The following is a 19,815-nucleotide window of genomic DNA, read 5'->3' on the forward strand; positions in this document are numbered from 1 at the left end:
CAAAGGAAATCAGTCCTGAATATTCATTGGAAGGACTGATGTTGAAGCTTAAGCTCCAATGCTTTGGCTACCTGATGGGAAGAACTGACTCACTGGAAAAGACCCTGATATTGGGAAAGACTGGAGGCAGGAGGAGAAGGGGACGACAGAGGATGAGATGGTTGGATGACATCAATGACTTGAAGGACATGAGTTTGAGCAAGCTCTGGGAGTTGGTGATGGACAGGGAGGCCTGGCATGCTGTGATCCATGGGATCGCAAAGAGTTGGACATGACTGAGCGACTGAACTGAACTTGCCATGAAGTGATGGGACAGGATGCTACAATCTTAGTTTTTTGAATGTTGAGTTTCAAGCCAGTTTTTTTCACTCTCCTCCTTCACACTCATCAAGAGGCTCTTTAGTTCCTCTTCATTCTCTGCCATTAGAGTGGTATCATCTGCATATCTAAGGTTGTTGGTATTTCTCCTGGCAATCTTGATTCCAGCTTGTGAATCATCCAGTCCTGAATTTCACATGACATACTTTTCATACAAGTTAAATAAGCAGGGTGACAATATATAGCCTTGTTGTACTCCTTTCCCAATTTGGAACCAGTCCATTGTTCCATGTCTGATTCTAACTGTTGCTTTTTGACCTGCACAGAGGTTTCTCAGGAGACAGGTAAGGTGGTCTGGTATTCCCATTTCTTTAGGAATATTTCACAGTTTGTTATGATCCACACAGTCAAAGGTCTTAGTGCAAAGAAACAGATGTTTTCCTTCAACTCCCTTGCTTTGTCCAGGATCCAACAAATATCTGCAATTTGATCTCTGTTTCCTTTGCCTCTCTGAAACCCAGGTTGTATATCTTGGAAGTTGTTGCATTATGTACTGCTGAAGCCTAGCTTGAAGGATTTTGTGAAATGAGTGCAACTGTACAGTAGTTTGAACATTCTTTGACATTATTCTTCTTTGGGGCAGTAACTTAATGTAAACCATCAAAAATTATCTGGGAGAAAAACAAGAAGAAATAAACCAAAAGAAAATAGATAAAAGAATAAAAACAGGGGAAAAAAGAACAACAAAAAAGGGAAACAAAAACTTATCTGGAGCAGAACCTCTGCGCAGAGAAGTGCCCCCGGGCTTTCTCACTCACTTATGGCGGCCGTCCCGCCCCCTTCGTGCCCCACCTGGACGATGCTGAGTCAAGAAGCTGCCCGGGGTCCTGAGCCGCTTCCTGCTCCCTGTCTCTCCTGGGCTCAGATCCGACAGCGCTCCCACCCATCCTCCCGTCTGTGTCCCTCAGTCCGTTTCCTCTCACACCAATGGCAGCTATGTTGCTTCTGCCCCCCACTCCGCCGCCTCACTCAGATCTACATCCTCCCCGTCCTCTGTGAGCACTCTGCCTCCTGTTTCAGAGCAGCCACAAGCCCTCAGACACCCCCATTCACCAGCACTCTGCCTGCTGTACCAGCTCAGCCCCAAGGAGGATGTGCCGCCGCCCCCAGAGACCATGGCCTGCAAACCGGGCCCAGAGCCGGGTCCCCACAAGTCACTCGTGCTCCCTGGTCAGCACACAAACAAGGGAGGGCCTCTGGGCCTCGGGCGCCTCCTCACTCACTGGTCTCTTTCTCCTGTCTTTACTGCTTTCACAGGCAAACACCCCTCAAGAGGCCGACTCCACATCTGCACCATCCATTTATCCTCAAGACGTTTCCATCTGGCTGTGTTCCAAACACCGAGACCTCTTAAATCAGATGTGAAAAGCATGCGTGTGTGCTCAGTCACACAGTCTTGTCGGACTCTTTGTGACCCCATGGACTGCAGCCGGCCAGGCTTCTCTGTCCATGAAATCTCCCAGGCAACAATACTGGAGTGGGTTGCCATTCCCTTCTCCAGGGGATCTTCCCGACCCAAGGATTGAAACTGCATCTTCTCCATTTGTGGGTGGATTCTTTACAACTGAGCCACCAGAGAAGACCAGACATGAAAAGCAGTAATGTACAAAATCCTAGGTACGTTTCACTATAAAAACTACCACCTTCTGTCACTCAAAACATACTTTAAGAAGTGAAAAATCAAGTAACAAACTCACGGACGTTATCTGTAATGCATGAATCTAAGAAAGGTCTATATAAAGAATACAGAGAGAACTCCTACAAATAAAAATCAAATGACTCAATAAAAGACATGAGCAAGCATTTCACAGATGAAGGAACTTTATGGCCAACAAACAGGGAGATCCATAACCTTAGACATCATCAGAGAAACACACCTCACAACCACAGAGGAAACAGCAGACACCTACAAGGCTGGCACCAATTCAGACGTTTCCTAAAACCAGGTTTTGGGAGGGTGTTACAGATCCTGACCTCGGGGGTCGCTTCTCCCACCACGTGTAAGCACTGGAACACTAACACCCCCCAACTGTGACGCCCCGTCCAAAGTGTGCAGCCAAGGACACCTGAGGGAGTGTGTGCGCACGAGGGGGGAGTGTGTGTGCACGAGGGGGGAGTGTGCGCGCGAGGGGGGAGTGTGTGTGCACGAGGGGGGAGTGTGCGCACGAGGGGGGAGTGTGTGCACGAGGGGGGAGTGTGTGCACGAGGGGGGAGTGTGCGCACGAGGGGGGAGTGTGTGTGCACGAGGGGGGAGTGTGTGCACGAGGGGGGAGTGTGTGTGCACGAGGGGGGAGTGTGTGCGCAGGAGGGGGGAGTGTGCGCACGAGGGGGGAGTGTGTGTGCACGAGGGGGGAGAGTGCGCACGAGGGGGGAGTGTGCGCAGGAGGGGGGAGTGTGTGTGCACGAGGGGGGAGTGTGTGTGCACGAGGGGGGAGAGTGCGCACGAGGGGGGAGTGTGCGCACGAGGGGGGAGTGTGTGCACGAGGGGGGAGTGTGTGCACGAGGGGGGAGTGTGTGCGCAGGGGGGGGGAGTGTGCGCACGAGGGGGGAGTGTGTGTGCACGAGGGGGGAGTGTGCGCACGAGGGGGGAGTGTGTGCACGAGGGGGGAGTGTGCGCACGAGGGGGGAGTGTGCGCACGAGGGGGGAGTGTGTGTGCACGAGGGGGGAGTGTGTGCACGAGGGGGGGAGTGTGTGTGCACGAGGGGGGAGTGTGTGCGCAGGAGGGGGGAGTGTGCGCACGAGGGGGGGAGTGTGTGTGCACGAGGGGGGAGTGTGCGCACGAGGGGGGGAGTGTGCGCACGAGGGGGGGAGTGTGTGTGCACGAGGGGGGAGAGTGCGCACGAGGGGGGAGTGTGCGCATGAGGGGGGAGTGTGCGCACGAGGGGGGAGTGTGTGCACGAGGGGGGGGAGTGTGTGCACGAGGGGGGAGTGTGTGCGCAGGAGGGGGGAGTGTGCGCACGAGGGGGGAGTGTGTGCACGAGGGGGGAGTGTGCGCACGAGGGGGGGAGTGTGCGCACGAGGGGGGAGTGTGTGTGCACGAGGGGGGAGTGTGTGCGCACGAGGGGGGAGTGTGCGCACGAGGGGGGGAGTGTGGGCACGAGGGGGGAGTGTGCGCACGAGGGGGGAGTGTGGGCAGGAGGGGGGAGTGTGCGCACGAGGGGGGAGAGTGTGCACGAGGGGGGAGTGTGTGTGCACGAGGGGGGAGTGTGTGCACGAGGGGGGAGTGTGCGCGCACGAGGGGGGAGAGTGTGCACGAGGGGGGGAGTGTGTGCACGAGGGGGGAGTGTGCGCACGAGGGGGGAGAGTGTGTGCACGAGGGGGGAGTGTGTGCACGAGGGGGGAGTGTGCGCACGAGGGGGGAGCGTGTGTGCACGAGGGGGGAGTGTGCGCACGAGGGGGGAGTGTGCGCACGAGGGGGGAGTGTGTGTGCACGAGGGGGGAGAGTGCGCACGAGGGGGGAGTGTGCGCACGAGGGGGGGGTGTGTGCACGAGGGGGGGAGTGTGTGCACGAGGGGGGGTGTGTGCGCAGGAGGGGGGAGTGTGCGCACGAGGGGGGAGTGTGCGCACGAGGGGGGGAGTGTGCGCACGAGGGGGGAGTGTGCGCACGAGGGGGGAGTGTGTGCGCACGAGGGGGGAGTGTGTGCGCACAAGGGGGGAGTGTGCGCACGAGGGGGGGAGTGTGTGCACGAGGGGGGAGTGTGTGCACGAGGGGGGAGTGTGCGCAGGAGGGGGGGGTGTGCGCACGAGGGGGGAGAGTGTGCACGAGGGGGGAGTGTGTGTGCACGAGGGGGGAGTGTGTGCACGAGGGGGGAGTGTGCGCGCACGAGGGGGGAGAGTGTGCACGAGGGGGGAGTGTGTGCACGAGGGGGGAGTGTGCGCACGAGGGGGGAGAGTGTGTGCAACGAGGGGGGAGTGTGCGCACGAGGGGGGAGAGTGTGTGCACGAGGGGGGAGTGTGTGCACGAGGGGGGAGTGTGCGCACGAGGGGGGAGTGTGTGTGCACGAGGGGGGAGTGTGCGCACGAGGGGGGAGTGTGCGCACGAGGGGGGAGTGTGTGTGCACGAGGGGGGAGAGTGCGCACGAGGGGGGAGTGTGCGCACGAGGGGGGAGTGTGTGCACGAGGGGGGAGTGTGTGCACGAGGGGGGAGTGTGTGCGCAGGAGGGGGGAGTGTGCGCACGAGGGGGGGAGTGTGCGCACGAGGGGGGAGTGTGCGCACGAGGGGGGAGTGTGCGCACGAGGGGGGAGTGTGTGCGCACGAGGGGGGAGTGTGTGCGCACGAGGGGGGAGTGTGCGCACGAGGGGGGAGTGTGTGCACGAGGGGGGAGTGTGCGCACGAGGGGGGAGTGTGCGCACGAGGGGGGGAGTGTGCGCACGAGGGGGGAGTGTGCGCGCACGAGGGGGGGAGAGTGTGCGCGCACGAGGGGGGAGTGTGTGCACGAGGGGGGAGTGTGTGCACGAGGGGGGAGTGTGTGCGCAGGAGGGGGGGAGTGTGCGCACGAGGGGGGAGTGTGTGCACGAGGGGGGAGTGTGTGCACGAGGGGGGAGTGTGCGCACGAGGGGGGAGTGTGCGCACGAGGGGGGAGTGTGCGCGCACGAGGGGGGAGAGTGTGCGCGCACGAGGGGGGAGTGTGTGTGCACGAGGGGGGAGTGTGTGCGCACGAGGGGGGAGTGTGTGTGCACGAGGGCGGGGTGTGCGCAGGAGGGGGGAGTGTGTGCGCACGAGGGGGGAGTGTGCGCACGAGGGGGGAGAGTGTGCACGAGGGGGGGAGTGTGTGTGCACGAGGGGGGAGTGTGTGCACGAGGGGGGAGTGTGTGTGCACGAGGGGGGAGTGTGCGCACGAGGGGGGAGAGTGCGCACGAGGGGGGAGTGTGTGCGAGGGGGGAGTGTGTGTGCACGAGGGGGGAGTGTGTGTGCACGAGGGGGGAATGTGCGCACGAGGGGGGAGAGTGCGCACGAGGGGGGAGTGTGTGCGAGGGGGGAGTGTGTGCACGAGGGGGGGAGTGTGTGCACGAGGGGGGAGTGTGTGTGCACGAGGGGGGAGAGTGCGCACGAGGGGGGAGTGTGCGCACGAGGGGGGAGTGTGCGCACGAGGGGGGGAGAGTGCGCACGAGGGGGGAGTGTGTGTGCACGAGGGGGGAGAGTGTGCACGAGGGGGGAGAGTGCGCACGAGGGGGGAGTGTGCGCACGAGGGGGGAGTGTGTGCGCACGAGGGGGGAGTGTGTGCACGAGGGGGGAGTGTGTGTGCACGAGGGGGGAGTGTGCGCACGAGGGGGGAGTGTGGGCACGAGGGGGGGAGAGTGTGCACGAGGGGGGAGTGTGTGTGCACGAGGGGGGAGTGTGTGTGCACGAGGGGGGAGAGTGCGCACGAGGGGGGAGTGTGTGCACGAGGGGGGAGTGTGTGCACGAGGGGGGAGTGTGTGCACGAGGGGGGAGTGTGTGTGCACGAGGGGGGAGTGTGTGCACGAGGGGGGAGTGTGTGTGCACGAGGGGGGAGTGTGTGCACGAGGGGGGAGTGTGTGTGCACGAGGGGGGAGTGTGCGCAGGAGGGGGGAGTGTGCGCACGAGGGGGGAGAGTGTGCACGAGGGGGGAGTGTGTGTGCACGAGGGGGGAGTGTGTGTGCACGAGGGGGGAGAGTGCGCACGAGGGGGGAGTGTGTGCACGAGGGGGGAGTGTGTGTGCACGAGGGGGGAGTGTGTGCGCACGAGGGGGGGAGTGTGTGTGCACGAGGGGGGAGTGTGTGTGCACGAGGGGGGAGTGTGTGCGCACGAGGGGGGAGTGTGTGTGCACGAGGGGGGAGTGTGTGTGCACGAGGGGGGAGTGTGTGCACGAGGGGGGGAGAGTGTGCGCACAAGGGGGGAGAGTGTGCACGAGGGGGGAGTGTGTGTGCACGAGGGGGGAGTGTGTGCGCACAAGGGGGGAGTGTGCGCAGGAGGGGGGAGTGTGTGCAGGAAGGGGAGTGTGCGCACGAGGGGGGAGGGTGTGCGCACGAGGGGGGAGTGTGTGCAGGAGGGGGGAGAGTGTGCGCACAAGGGGGGAGAGTGTGCACGAGGGGGGGAGTGTGTGTGCACGAGGGGGGAGTGTGCGCAGGAGGGGGGAGAGTGTGCACGAGGGGGGAGTGTGTGTGCACGAGGGGGGAGAGTGTGCGCACAAGGGGGGAGAGTGTGCACGAGGGGGGAGTGTGTGCAGGAAGGAGAGTGTGCGCACGAGGGGGGAGTGTGTGCGCACGAGGGGGGAGAGTGTGCACGAGGGGGGAGTGTGTGTGCACGAGGGGGGAGTGTGTGCACGAGGGGGGGAGTGTGTGCACGAGGGGGGAGTGTGTGTGCACGAGGGGGGAGAGTGTGTGCACAAGGGGGGAGAGTGTGCACGAGGGGGGAGTGTGTGTGCACGAGGGGGGAGTGTGCGCAGGAGGGGGGGAGTGTGCGCACGAGGGGGGAGAGTGTGCACGAGGGGGGAGTGTGTGTGCACGAGGGGGGGAGTGTGTGTGCACGAGGGGGGAGAGTGCGCACGAGGGGGGAGTGTGTGCACGAGGGGGGAGTGTGTGTGCACGAGGGGGGAGTGTGTGCGCACGAGGGGGGAGTGTGTGTGCACGAGGGGGGAGTGTGTGTGCACGAGGAGGGAGTGTGTGTGCACGAGGGGGGAGTGTGTGTGCACGAGGGGGGAGTGTGTGTGCACGAGGGGGGAGTGTGTGCACGAGGGGGGAGAGTGTGCGCACAAGGGGGGAGAGTGTGCACGAGGGGGGAGTGTGTGTGCACGAGGGGGGAGTGTGTGCGCACAAGGGGGGAGTGTGCGCAGGAGGGGGGAGTGTGTGCAGGAAGGGGAGTGTGCGCACGAGGGGGGGGTGTGTGCGCACGAGGGGGGGAGTGTGTGCAGGAGGGGGGAGAGTGTGCGCACAAGGGGGGAGAGTGTGCACGAGGGGGGAGTGTGTGTGCACGAGGGGGGAGTGTGCGCAGGAGGGGGGGAGAGTGTGCACGAGGGGGGAGTGTGTGTGCACGAGGGGGGAGAGTGTGCGCACAAGGGGGGAGAGTGTGCACGAGGGGGGAGTGTGTGCAGGAAGGAGAGTGTGCGCACGAGGGGGGGAGTGTGTGCGCACGAGGGGGGGAGAGTGTGCACGAGGGGGGAGTGTGTGTGCACGAGGGGGGAGAGTGCGCACGAGGGGGGAGTGTGTGCACGAGGGGGGAGTGTGCGCACGAGGGGGGAGAGTGTGCACGAGGGGGGAGTGTGTGCACGAGGGGGGAGTGTGTGCACGAGGGGGGAGTGTGTGTGCACGAGGGGGGAGAGTGCGCACGAGGGGGGAGTGTGTGCACGAGGGGGGAGTGTGCGCACGACGGGGGGAGAGTGTGCACGAGGGGGGAGTGTGTGCACGAGGGGGGAGTGTGTGTGCACGAGGGGGGAGTGTGTGCGCACGAGGGGGGGAGAGTGCGCACGAGGGGGGAGTGTGTGCACGAGGGGGGAGTGTGCGCACGAGGGGGGAGAGTGTGCACGAGGGGGGAGTGTGTGCACGAGGGGGGAGTGTGTGTGCACGAGGGGGGAGAGTGCGCACGAGGGGGGAGTGTGTGCACGAGGGGGGAGTGTGCGCACGAGGGGGAGAGTGCGCACGAGGGGGGAGTGTGTGCACGAGGGGGGAGTGTGTGCACGAGGGGGGAGTGTGCGCAGGAGGGGGGAGTGTGTGCACGAGGGGGGAGTGTGCGCACGAGGGGGGAGAGTGTGCACGAGGGGGGAGTGTGTGCACGAGGGGGGAGTGTGCGCACGAGGGGGGAGAGTGCGCACGAGGGGGGAGAGTGTGCACGAGGGGGGAGTGTGTGTGCACGAGGGGGGAGTGTGTGCACGAGGGGGGAGTGTGTGCACGAGGGGGGAGTGTGCGCAGGAGGGGGGAGTGTGTGTGTGCACGAGGGGGGAGTGTGTGCACGAGGGGGGAGTGTGTGCACGAGGGGGGAGTGTGTGCACGAGGGGGGAGTGTGCGCACGAGGGGGGAGTGTGTGTGCACGAGGGGGGAGTGTGTGCACGAGGGGGGAGTGTGTGTGCACGAGGGGGGAGTGTGTGCACGAGGGGGGAGTGTTGTGTGCACGAGGGGGGAGAGTGCGCACGAGGGGGGAGTGTGTGTGCACGAGGGGGGAGTGTGTGCACGAGGGGGGAGTGTGTGCACGAGGGGGGAGTGTGTGCACGAGGGGGGAGTGTGTGTGCACGAGGGGGGAGTGTGTGCACGAGGGGGGGAGTGTGTGTGCACGAGGGGGGGAGAGTGCGCACGAGGGGGGAGTGTGTGTGCACGAGGGGGGAGTGTGTGCACGAGGGGGGAGTGTGTGCACGAGGGGGGAGTGTGTGCACGAGGGGGGAGTGTGTGCGCACGAGGGGGGAGAGTGCGCACGAGGGGGGAGTGTGTGTGCACGAGGGGGGAGTGTGTGTGCACGAGGGGGGGAGTGTGCGCACGAGGGGGGAGTGTGTGCACGAGGGGGGAGTGTGTGCACGAGGGGGGAGTGTGCGCACGAGGGGGGAGAGTGCGCACGAGGGGGGAGTGTGCACACGAGGGGGGGAGTGTGCGCACGAGGGGGGAGAGTGCGCACGAGGGGGGAGTGTGTGTGCACGAGGGGGGAGAGTGTGCACGAGGGGGGAGTGTGTGTGCACGAGGGGGGAGTGTGTGCACGAGGGGGGAGTGCGTGCACGAGGGGGGAGTGTGCGCACGAGGGGGGGAGTGTGTGTGCACGAGGGGGGGAGTGTGTGCGCACGAGGGGGGAGTGTGCGCACGAGGGGGGAGTGTGTGTGCACGAGGGGGGAGTGTGTGTGCACGAGGGGGGAGTGTGTGTGCACGAGGGGGGAGTGTGTGCACGAGGGGGGAGAGTGTGCGCACAAGGGGGGAGAGTGTGCACGAGGGGGGAGTGTGTGTGCACGAGGGGGGAGTGTGTGCGCACAAGGGGGGAGTGTGCGCAGGAGGGGGGAGTGTGTGCAGGAGGGGGAGTGTGCGCACGAGGGGGGAGTGTGTGCGCACGAGGGGGGAGTGTGTGCAGGAGGGGGGAGAGTGTGCGCACAAGGGGGGAGAGTGTGCACGAGGGGGGAGTGTGTGTGCACGAGGGGGGAGTGTGCGCAGGAGGGGGGGAGAGTGTGCATGAGGGGGGAGTGTGTGTGCACGAGGAGGGAGTGTGTGCGCACGAGGGGGGAGTGTGTGCACGAGGGGGGATTGTGCGCACGAGGGGGGAGTGTGTGCACGAGGGGGGAGTGTGTGCACGAGGGGGGAGTGTGCGCAGGAGGGGGGAGTGTGCGCACGAGGGGGGAGTGTGTGTGCACGAGGGGGGAGAGTGCGCAGGAGGGGGGAGCGTGCGCAGGAGGGGGGAGCGTGCGCACGAGGGGGGAGTGTGTGTGCACGAGGGGGGAGAGTGTGCGCACAAGGGGGGAGAGTGTGCACGAGGGGGGAGTGTGCGCACGCGGGGGGAGTGTGTGTGCGCGAGGGGGGAGTGTGTGTGCACGAGGGGGGAGAGTGTGCACGAGGGGGGAGTGTGTGTGCACGAGGGGGGGGTGTGCGCAGGAGGGGGGAGTGTGTGCAGGAAGGGGAGTGTGCGCACGAGGGGGGAGTGTGTGCGCACGAGGGGGGAGAGTGTGCACGAGGGGGGAGTGTGTGCACGAGGGGGGAGTGTGTGCAGGAAGGGGAGTGTGCGCACGAGCGGGGAGTGTGTGCGCACGAGGGGGGAGAGTGTGCACGAGGGGGGAGTGTGCGCACGAGGGGGGGAGTGTGTGTGCACGAGGGGGGGAGAGTGCGCACGAGGGGGGAGTGTGCGCACGAGGGGGGAGTGTGCGTGCACGAGGGGGGAGTGTGTGCACGAGGGGGGAGTGTGCGCACGAGGGGGGAGTGTGCGCACGAGAGGGGAGTGTGTGCAGGAGGGGGGGAGTGTGTGCGCACGAGGGGGGAGTGTGCGCGCACGAGGGGGGAGTGTGTGCGCACGAGGGGGGAGAGTGTGTGCACGAGGGGGGGAGTGTGTGCACGAGGGGGGATTGTGCGCACGAGGGGGGAGTGTGTGCACGAGGGGGGAGTGTGTGCACGAGGGGGGAGTGTGCGCAGGAGGGGGGAGTGTGCGCACGAGGGGGGAGTGGTGTGTGCACGAGGGGGGAGAGTGCGCAGGAGGGGGGGAGCGTGCGCAGGAGGGGGGGAGCGTGCGCACGAGGGGGGAGTGTGTGTGCACGAGGGGGGAGAGTGTGCGCACAAGGGGGGAGAGTGTGCACGAGGGGGGAGTGTGCGCACGAGGGGGGAGTGTGTGTGCACGAGGGGGGGGTGTGTGTGCACGAGGGGGGAGAGTGTGCACGAGGGGGGAGTGTGTGTGCACGAGGGGGGAGTGTGCGCAGGAGGGGGGAGTGTGTGCAGGAAGGGGAGTGTGCGCACGAGGGGGGAGTGTGTGCGCACGAGGGGGGAGAGTGTGCACGAGGGGGGAGTGTGTGCACGAGGGGGGAGTGTGTGCAGGAAGGGGAGTGTGCGCACGAGCGGGGAGTGTGTGCGCACGAGGGGGGAGAGTGTGCACGAGGGGGGAGTGTGCGCACGCGGGGGGAGTGTGTGTGCACGAGGGGGGAGAGTGCGCACGAGGGGGGGAGTGTGCGCACGAGGGGGGAGTGTGCGTGCACGAGGGGGGAGTGTGTGCACGAGGGGGGAGTGTGCGCACGAGGGGGGAGTGTGCGCACGAGAGGGGAGTGTGTGCAGGAGGGGGGAGTGTGTGCGCACGAGGGGGGAGTGTGCGCGCACGAGGGGGGAGTGTGTGCGCACGAGGGGGGAGAGTGTGTGCACGAGGGGGGTGTGTGTGCGCGAGGGGGGAGTGTGCGCACGAGGGGGGAGTGTGTGCACGAGGGGGGAGTGTGTGCACGAGGGGGGAGTGTGTGTGCACGAGGGGGGAGTGTGTGCGCACGAGGGGGGAGTGTGTGCACGAGGGGGGAGTGTGTGCGCACGAGGGGGGAGTGTGCGCGCACGAGGGGGGAGTGTGTGCGCACGAGGGGGGAGAGTGTGTGCACGAGGGGGGAGTGTGTGCACGAGGGGGGAGTGTGCGCACGAGGGGGGAGTGTGTGCACGAGGGGGGAGTGTGTGCACGAGGGGGGAGTGTGCGCAGGAGGGGGGAGTGTGCGCACGAGGGGGGAGTGTGTGTGCACGAGGGGGGAGAGTGCGCAGGAGGGGGGAGCGTGCGCAGGAGGGGGGAGCGTGCGCACGAGGGGGGAGTGTGTGTGCACGAGGGGGGAGAGTGTGCGCACAAGGGGGGAGAGTGTGCACGAGGGGGGAGTGTGTGTGCACGAGGGGGGAGTGTGCGCAGGAGGGGGGAGTGTGCGCACGAGGGGGGAGTGTGTGCGCACGAGGGGGGAGTGTGTGTGCACGAGGGGGGAGTGTGCGCACGAGGGGGGAGTGTGTGCGCACGAGGGGGGAGAGTGTGCACGAGGGGGGAGTGTGTGCGCACGAGGGGGGAGTGTGCGCGCGAGGGGGGGGTGTGCGCAGGAGGGGGGAGTGTGTGTGCACGAGGGGGGGAGAGTGTGCACGAGGGGGGAGTGTGCGCACGAGGGGGGAGTGTGTGTGCACGAGGGGGGAGAGTGCGCACGAGGGGGGAGTGTGCGCACGAGGGGGGAGTGTGTGCACGAGGGGGGAGTGTGCGCACGAGGGGGGAGTGTGTGCGCACGAGGGGGGAGTGTGCGCAGGAGGGGGGAGCGTGCGCACGAGGGGGGAGTGTGTGCGCACGAGGGGGGAGTGTGTGCACGAGGGGGGAGTGTGTGTGCACGAGGGGGGAGTGTGTGCACGAGGGGGGGAGTGTGCGCACGAGGGGGGAGTGTGCGCACGAGGGGGGAGTGTGTGTGCACGAGGGGGGAGTGTGTGCACGAGGGGGGGAGTGTGTGCACGAGGGGGGAGTGTGCGCAGGAGGGGGGAGTGTGCGCACGAGGGGGGGAGAGTGTGCACGAGGGGGGAGTGTGTGTGCACGAGGGGGGAGTGTGTGTGCACGAGGGGGGAGTGTGCGCACGAGGGGGGAGAGTGCGCACGAGGGGGGAGTGTGTGCACGAGGGGGGAGTGTGTGTGCACGAGGGGGGAGAGTGTGTGCACGAGGGGGGGGTGTGTGCACGAGGGGGGAGTGTGTGTGCACGAGGGGGGAGTGTGTGTGCTCGAGGGGGGAGTGTGTGCACGAGGGGGGAGTGTGTGCGCACGAGGGGGGAGTGTGTGCACGAGGGGGGAGTGTGTGCGCACGAGGGGGGAGTGTGTGCACGAGGGGGGGAGTGTGTGTGCATGAGGGGGGAGTATGTGTGCACAGAAGCCCAGCTGGCACACAGACGGGGCAGAACACACGGGGGCACAAGCGTGCCGAGCACCTGGCATGTGACCCTCACGTCAGCACACACACCACTCCAGAGACCACAGGCTGTAAGCGCAAAGCAGCTGCAGCTAACACAACCTTTCCTGTGTGTGTGCGCGTGTGCATATGCACAGACACAGACTGTGCTTTAAAAAGTGAAGAGAAACACAAAATCCCTGCTGACAGTGGGGGGCTTGGGGGAGGAAGGGAACAGATGGCTGGTGACACGTGACGAGGGCGAGGGCTGAGAGGGAGCGGTGGCGGTGGTACTGAGCGTGGGGATTCTCACTTCAGGTCCAAGAAGGAACGGATGTGCAAACGTTCGCAGCTCAGTATGTTACACATGTCCACTGACCCAGCTGTGACCACAGAGAGGGGCAGGAGCACCACCTGCAGCACCCATGCCGCCACCGAGGCATCAAGGGGCCGAGCGAAGGGGAGAAGCCCCCCACCCGGCAGAAAGAGTCCCCGAAGCATTACCTGTTGTATGTAAATTCCACATCCATAGGTTCAAAGTTATATGCTTGTTCAAATTCTGGATTAAGTTTAAGAGTTACATCTTCTTCATGAATCTAAAAAGAAAAATATTTTACTTCTCATCTTTATGCTTGCTTTGGACAATCCTCCACCCATAGTCATAACGCATCATCAAAATCCATCCTATAGATCAGAGCTAAAATCTGGTATCTGAAACGTGTGCAAAAATATTAAAAAGATTCCGTCACTGTGCCGCTGCATCCCCAGCCCCACTAGCACATCTGCCGACTCCTCCCCCAGGTCGCACTCTCCTCGGGGCTCAGACAGCCTATGTTGGAGACAGGCTGCCACCTCCAAAGTAGACAAGTGAGTGACCACTAACAGCAGGGTGTGCTGACCACAAAAATGCCTCATGGACATCATTCTGAAACCCCCTTCCAGCAGGACAGGGTACTAGACATTCAGGAACCCTCCAGCCAAAACTAGATCCTACATAACAATCCGAGATGAGCAGGATGGAAAATCCCGAGCTGAGGAGGAGCTGAGAGGACAGGAGCAGCAGGCAGTGGGGTCTCTCCCAAGAGCTGGGGGCCGTGACATGAGGCTAACTGTGCCCCTGCTCTTGGCAGAAGCAAATGCAAGCACAGGTCCCCAGTTTTCCCACAGGTTAAGACAAATGAAAATAAATCTGTAATCAAAGACCACCAAGCAGACAAGGAAACAAACCACAGACAGTGAGGGTCTACAGGCACAGTCATCAACAGATCGAGGCCCCCAGGACAGCATGTACTGACACTGTCGTTTACAGAAACTTCAAAAACTATGAAACAAAAAAAACTAGGGAGACCAAGATAAGCAAGCATAAGATAACACAAGGGAACACAATGGGGTGTGCTTACAGAGCCAGACTCAGGGAGAAGGGGGGAAGTGCTCCGTGCGCTGCCCCAGACAAGCAGGCCCTCTGAGGCGGTGGCCGGGGGAGGCCAGTGCTGGCGCAGCCAAGGAGGCTCCCGGAAGCACCGTGCCGCCTGCCACACAATCTGGGGGCTCTCGAGGGCCTTGGTGCCTTCAAGGTACCCAGGCCACGGCACCGGCCAAGGAGTTCCAGAGAACTGAGTGAAGCAACAGACTGAGACCCGAGACAGCCCTAGCTTCACCTGGCAGCCCATCACTCAGGAGCGGCGGCTCCAGATGGTCCTGCAGGAGGGTTGGCAGGGCGCCCTCACCCGGAGGCTGGCACTTGCAGCTTCAGCTCTGGACTCTCCAGCTTGTGGCGCTGCTCACTCCCCCAGCCAGCCTGGGGGCAGGGCCATGGGGGTCTCACCCCTGACATCTCTGGCCCTGCTTCTGCTGAGGATTTAGTCCACAGAGTGGCCCCTAGGGGCATGACCAGTCTACCCTCTGGGACCTGTTCAGAACACTCAAATCTGAGTAGATGCAAGCCTTCCATGGGATACTCATGCGATACCTTGATATCGATGTGATAACAAGTAAGACGCTGTTTATGGCTGAAAGTGATAGGATTTCTTCAGTTACAAAGTTCTCTTTATGTATCACACTTATTTAAATATTCTCTTGATCCTTGATTTTCTAAAATGCTGTCAACACCCAGGGGACCCCCTCCCTGTCCCCAAGGCAGATGGGTCACCTCTGTGAGTGGTCTGCTGGGCCAGCCCCACATGGACTGACTAACAGTGGCCTCTCACCTCAATCACGTAGCCGATGTATTCGATCACGTGTCCATTGTACTCTTGGGTTTTTAAAATCAGTTTATCACCTAGTTAAAAAACACATTACCACATGTAAAACTACAAACTCAATAAACTTTGCTGCTGTACTGTAAGGTGAAACACTATGAAGAAGTGGAATAAGCCAAAAAACATTATGAGGTCAATGGCTTAAAATCACATCAATGTACTAAGAGAGATACCCAAAGCAAAGGCAACTCATGTGACGACAGCGCTGCCAGCTAACATGTTCTCTTCCGTGACCGTGTTCAGTGGCTGCCAGTTCACCGAGGAGAACATGACACATAACAAACCTGCATACAGCGAAGGCCGACTTTCAGCCAATCCTGGGACTTCCAGAACGAGCAGATCCCCGTTTCTTTTCAACGTGACTGCACTCATATTATACTCCTTCAGTTCTATTTCTGCATGAATCTCCTCCAGCCAGAGCAGAGTTGAGAACTTCTCCTTGTAGTTTGACATGTTCAAAAGCTGGAAACAAGGCAGCCTGTGAGTGAGAGCAGAGCGGCACTCCACACACACTCAGGTCAGGAGGCCAAAGGACAGGCTAACCAGCCTTCACACGCCGATGACCCGGCAAATGCAGGGCGGCAGCCTTGAGACCGGGAGCCATCTGAGTGTGCCCACAGCCGCCCAGCTCCCACCCAGACAGAGCTGCCAGGCTCGGCACGGAGCACACCCAGCAGCCTCGCGGTCTCTGCCCAGAGCGGGCGGGGCTGGGGGTCCCAGGAGGCCGAATGCCGGGGTGGTCTGGAGCTTCCCAGGGCCCCGTGAGCACATGAGCGGGAGGAGCTATGCCAGACGGGGTAGACGCGTGGGGCGGGAGACGCCAGGGCGGCCCGGCCTCTGCAGCAGGGCTGAGCTGCGCAGAGCTCGGCAGTGAGTAGCACCTCTGGCCTCCATCCACTGGAGGCTGTGGGCTCTCTCAACGGTGACAACCAAGTGTCTCCTGGGGGCAAGTTCGCCTGCTGAGAGCCACTGGGTTGGAAAGAACAATTCCCAGAGCTCACACAGGGCTGAGGTGCCACGGGCCCCCTAGCCTAAAGAGAAAGGCCTGAGATACAGGGGCACTGGGTGGGGGATTCAGAAGGGATCAGCCCTAAGTAAAAACTACTCTGGTCTAATAAGGCTTTAAATCCAGGCTAAAAAGTACCCAACCACTGCCAGCTAACCTAACTGCATCCCAGAACAAAGTTCAAAGTTACTTGCAGGAATAGAAATACCAACTAAGTAGAATGCAGGATGTTTGTTTAGCATCCAAAGATGATCAGGCATGGAAATGAGCAGAAGCCACAACCTGTAATGAGGAGAAAAACCTATCTACAGAACAAAAAAATGACCCCAGGAGGAGAAAAACCTATCTACAGAACAAAAAAATGACCCCAGGAGTTAAGTCAGAGAAGGAGAAATATCCCTTATATGCAGAATCTAAAAAGAAACGATACAAACGAACTTATTTACAAAACAGAAAGAGACTGACAGATTTAGAGAAGGAACTTACGGTTACCAGGGGGAAGAATGGGGAGAAGGGATAGTGAGAGAGTTTGGGAGGGACATGTACACACTGCTGTTAAGTGGATACCCAACAAGGACCTGCTGTGGAGCACACAGAACTCTGCTCAATGTTGAGGACGGGAGGGGAGTCTGGGGGAGAATGGATCCATGTATATGCATGGCTGAGTCCCTTCGCTGTTCACCTTGAACTATCACAACATGGCTGATCAGCTAAACTCCAAACAAAATAAGAGGTTCAAAAGGAAGAAAAAAAAACCCACAAAAACCCTGGGATAGAATCAGTACACAAACACATAAAACAGTTCTTTTACATATTTATATATTTTATATATTTAACTATATACATTCAAAAAGTGGAGGGGAAAAAATGGAAGTGAAAAGGAAGTTGAGGAAAGATGAAACATATTAAGTAGAGAAGTTAAAGTGAAAATGTTAGTCACTCAGTCAAGTCCTACTCTATGCAACCCCATGGACTGTAGCCCATTAGGCTTCTCTGTCCACGGAATTCTCCAGGCAAGGATACTGGAGTGGGTTGCCATTCCCTTCTCCAGGGGATCTTCCGCACCCAGGGATCAAACCTGAGTTTCCTGTATTCTCCTCCTGCATTGCAGGTAGATTCTTTATCATCTGAGCCCCAGGGAAGTCCATTAAGTAGAAATACAGAAGATATAAAAGACCCTCACTGAACTTGTGGAGGCAATAACTGCAGTGTCTGAAGGGGATCACATGCTGCAGAAGAAACATCTGGCTGTGAAGACACAGCCAGAGCAACTACTCAGAATGCAGCGCAGAGGGGAAAGACGGAGAGAAGTGAAGGGAGCAGCCGGCAGCTTGGGCTAATTCATGTGGCCGCACGTGCCCGTCAGAGGAGCCTGGAGAGCAGGGCAGAAGGAACACATGAAGACAGAATGGCCAAGAACCTTGAAATCTGAGAACTGTAAGTTCTGGTTGTCCAATAAGTTCAAAGAACCCAAGCCAAGAAACGTGAAGAACTTACAGCAAGGCACACTGTGAATTAAATGCCTTAAAACTAGTGAAAACCCTAAAAGGAGGTAGGGGAAAATACAGGCTTTGTACAAAAGAATAAAGGTGAGAAGGAAAGCAACGCCTCCCGGGCCCAGAGGGCCCCTCCCAGACAGGGCAGTGGGGAACCTACTGTGCAGGCCCCCAGCAGATGGGAGGAGCCCCAGGAGGGGCCACACTGCGGGGTCGGGGGGGGGGGGGAGGTCACAGGGCGCAGAAGTGCTGAGTGACAGGTGCGCTATCTCAGTTCTGTGATGTTACCACTGCTGAAAGGAGCCACTTTCTCCTGGGAACTGCACTCCCGAGGAGGTCCCGTCCTGGTGCCCAGGCCAAGTCACAGGAGGCCCACAGGACATTGTACGAGCACCGCCCTGGGATCTGCTTCTCAGCCCCAGGTTTGCTCTGAGCTACTTTAGGGCAGGTTTGCTGCTCCGGCTTCAGTTCAGGCCGACAGGAATCACTGCAGCCACCCGCGGCCTCGCCCACATGCTTCCAGGTGCTGCCCCTTCCCTGTGGTCAGCCAGCCTCGGGTGCTGTCTGCCTCGGGTGCTGTCTGCTGCGGGTGCCCTTGCGGCATCCTCATTGCGGAGGACACAGGGCCCAGCAGACGGAGGCTCCGTCTGTCCGTCAGTCTGTCTTACAGCGTCAGGCGTGCTCCTAGCTGCCACACAGTCATGGGCTCAAGCTCTCCTCTGATACAGGGCCCACATGGCCTCTCCTCCCCCCTTGCCCCGAATCAACACAGGCCCAGTTCTCACTCCACTCACCCTGTCCTCAGCCAACAGACCCCCAGATTCTTGGGAAGATGCCTCCTGGAGACAGGGCCGCGCTCCCCTCCTCCCTGCCAGTGAAGCAGACATCTCTGCTCCCGCTGCACACACACAGGCTCCAGCCCTGCCGGGGCTCACTCAGCACTGCCCTGCCCTCAGACTCCCAGCCCTTCTCCCGTCACAGCAGACAGGTTCGAAGCAGGCCTCCTCCAGCAGGCATGAGGAAGCCTGAGAACACACAGCACTGGGAGGGTGAGGAGGAGCCGTCCCGGCAGAGGACGCCCGAGGGTCGGGGTTGGGGAGGGTAGCCCCCTCCGCTCCGCACTGCTCTGCACGGCTGCAGGCCTTCCTAGTGCTCAGAGCTCCGGCAGGAGTGGAGAGCTGCCGAGAGGCTCAGCCACACAGGAGAAAGGCCAGGTGGGGAGAGGGTATCCCCAGAGCCCTGGTGCATGTAAGTCCATAAGGCTGTGAGGATGGACCGTCTCCAGAGGGACCCAGCGATGGTCTCCACACTCAATATTCTGACACTCTCAGCCCACATGACCTCTGAACTCGACAAGGGTTCATCCTGAGTGTGTCAGAAAACAGCTCGAGTGTGGAGAAGAATCAGTGCTTCGCGTTAAGACACAATCCTTACCTCCGCAAGCAGCGGCTGGAAGGTCAGGATGTCGATTTTCTGTTCCACACACTTCTTAAGCCTGTCTGGTATCGGGTACTGCGGGAGGAAGCTGGGAAGTTGTCGTCGTGAGTTCCTTACAAAAGAGAGTCACAAGTCAAAAACAATCCTTCCTCACACAGCACTTCCTACCAGACGTCTTCACTTACACATTCTCACCAAAAGCCACTGACCCTTGGGCTCTGGCCTCGGTTCTCGGTTTGTAAAGTGTCATTCAGCTTTGGGACCTGCTCTCCGGGCCTGTCCTCCTGTAAGCAGGAACAGAGCTGCTCTGCCTGCGATAGGAGAATGGGCCCAATGACCAGGAGCCTCCAGGAACCAGGGAATTCAGAAACACTGTTTCGAAGCTTCCAATGAGCTCAACTGTTCTTTTCCTTCTAGTTTCATAGAGATACTGACAGATGCACTGAAGACACTTAAAGTGTGCAGCATAATGACCTGATTTATATGCATCAAGAAATCATGATCACTCACCGTCTCGTGCAAACACAAAGTTGGAGAAACAGAAAAAGATAGTTTTCCATGTGACGAGAACTCCCAGGTTTCACTCCGTGAACAACCCTCACGTGCAGCACACAGCAGGGCTGACTGCACCCGTCCCACTGCGCGTCACACCCCAGCACTCACTCATTGGTTAATGGTGGTTTGCACCTCTTACCTCCTTCATTCAATTCCCCTCCCCTGAACCAAACTGGTGACCACAGATCTGACGTCCTTTTCTATAACTTTGTTTTTGATGTATAACTGACCTACAACACTGTTAGTTTCTGTTAAGCGACAGAGTGATTTGATGTTTCTGTACGTTTCAAAAAGGACGATCATGGCATAGTTAACATGTGTCATTCTGCAAAGATATTGATACATCGTTATTGACTGTATTCCCCACATTGGGGATAGCTAGCTATCCACCCACCCACGCATCTATCCATACA

General features: G+C 60.9%; 1 protein-coding gene across 2 annotated transcripts in view; it reads right to left on the reverse strand.

The window, feature by feature from the left end:
* Positions 1–19,815, reverse strand: part of MOV10L1 (Mov10 like RISC complex RNA helicase 1) — a 66,294-nt gene that overhangs the window by 22,278 nt on the left and 24,201 nt on the right. For both annotated transcript variants that reach the window (XM_043882421.1, XM_043882422.1), the window contains exons 10-13: positions 18,845–18,959; positions 15,193–15,370; positions 14,858–14,928; positions 13,155–13,246 (exon numbers count right to left, since the gene is read on the reverse strand). In XM_043882421.1, coding sequence (XP_043738356.1) covers positions 13,155–13,246; positions 14,858–14,928; positions 15,193–15,370; positions 18,845–18,959 — 456 coding nt within the window. The remainder of the gene's footprint in view (positions 1–13,154; positions 13,247–14,857; positions 14,929–15,192; positions 15,371–18,844; positions 18,960–19,815) is intronic.

The sequence above is a fragment of the Cervus elaphus genome, chromosome 22 (genome assembly GCF_910594005.1).
Source record: "Cervus elaphus chromosome 22, mCerEla1.1, whole genome shotgun sequence".
NCBI lineage: Eukaryota > Metazoa > Chordata > Mammalia > Artiodactyla > Cervidae > Cervus > Cervus elaphus.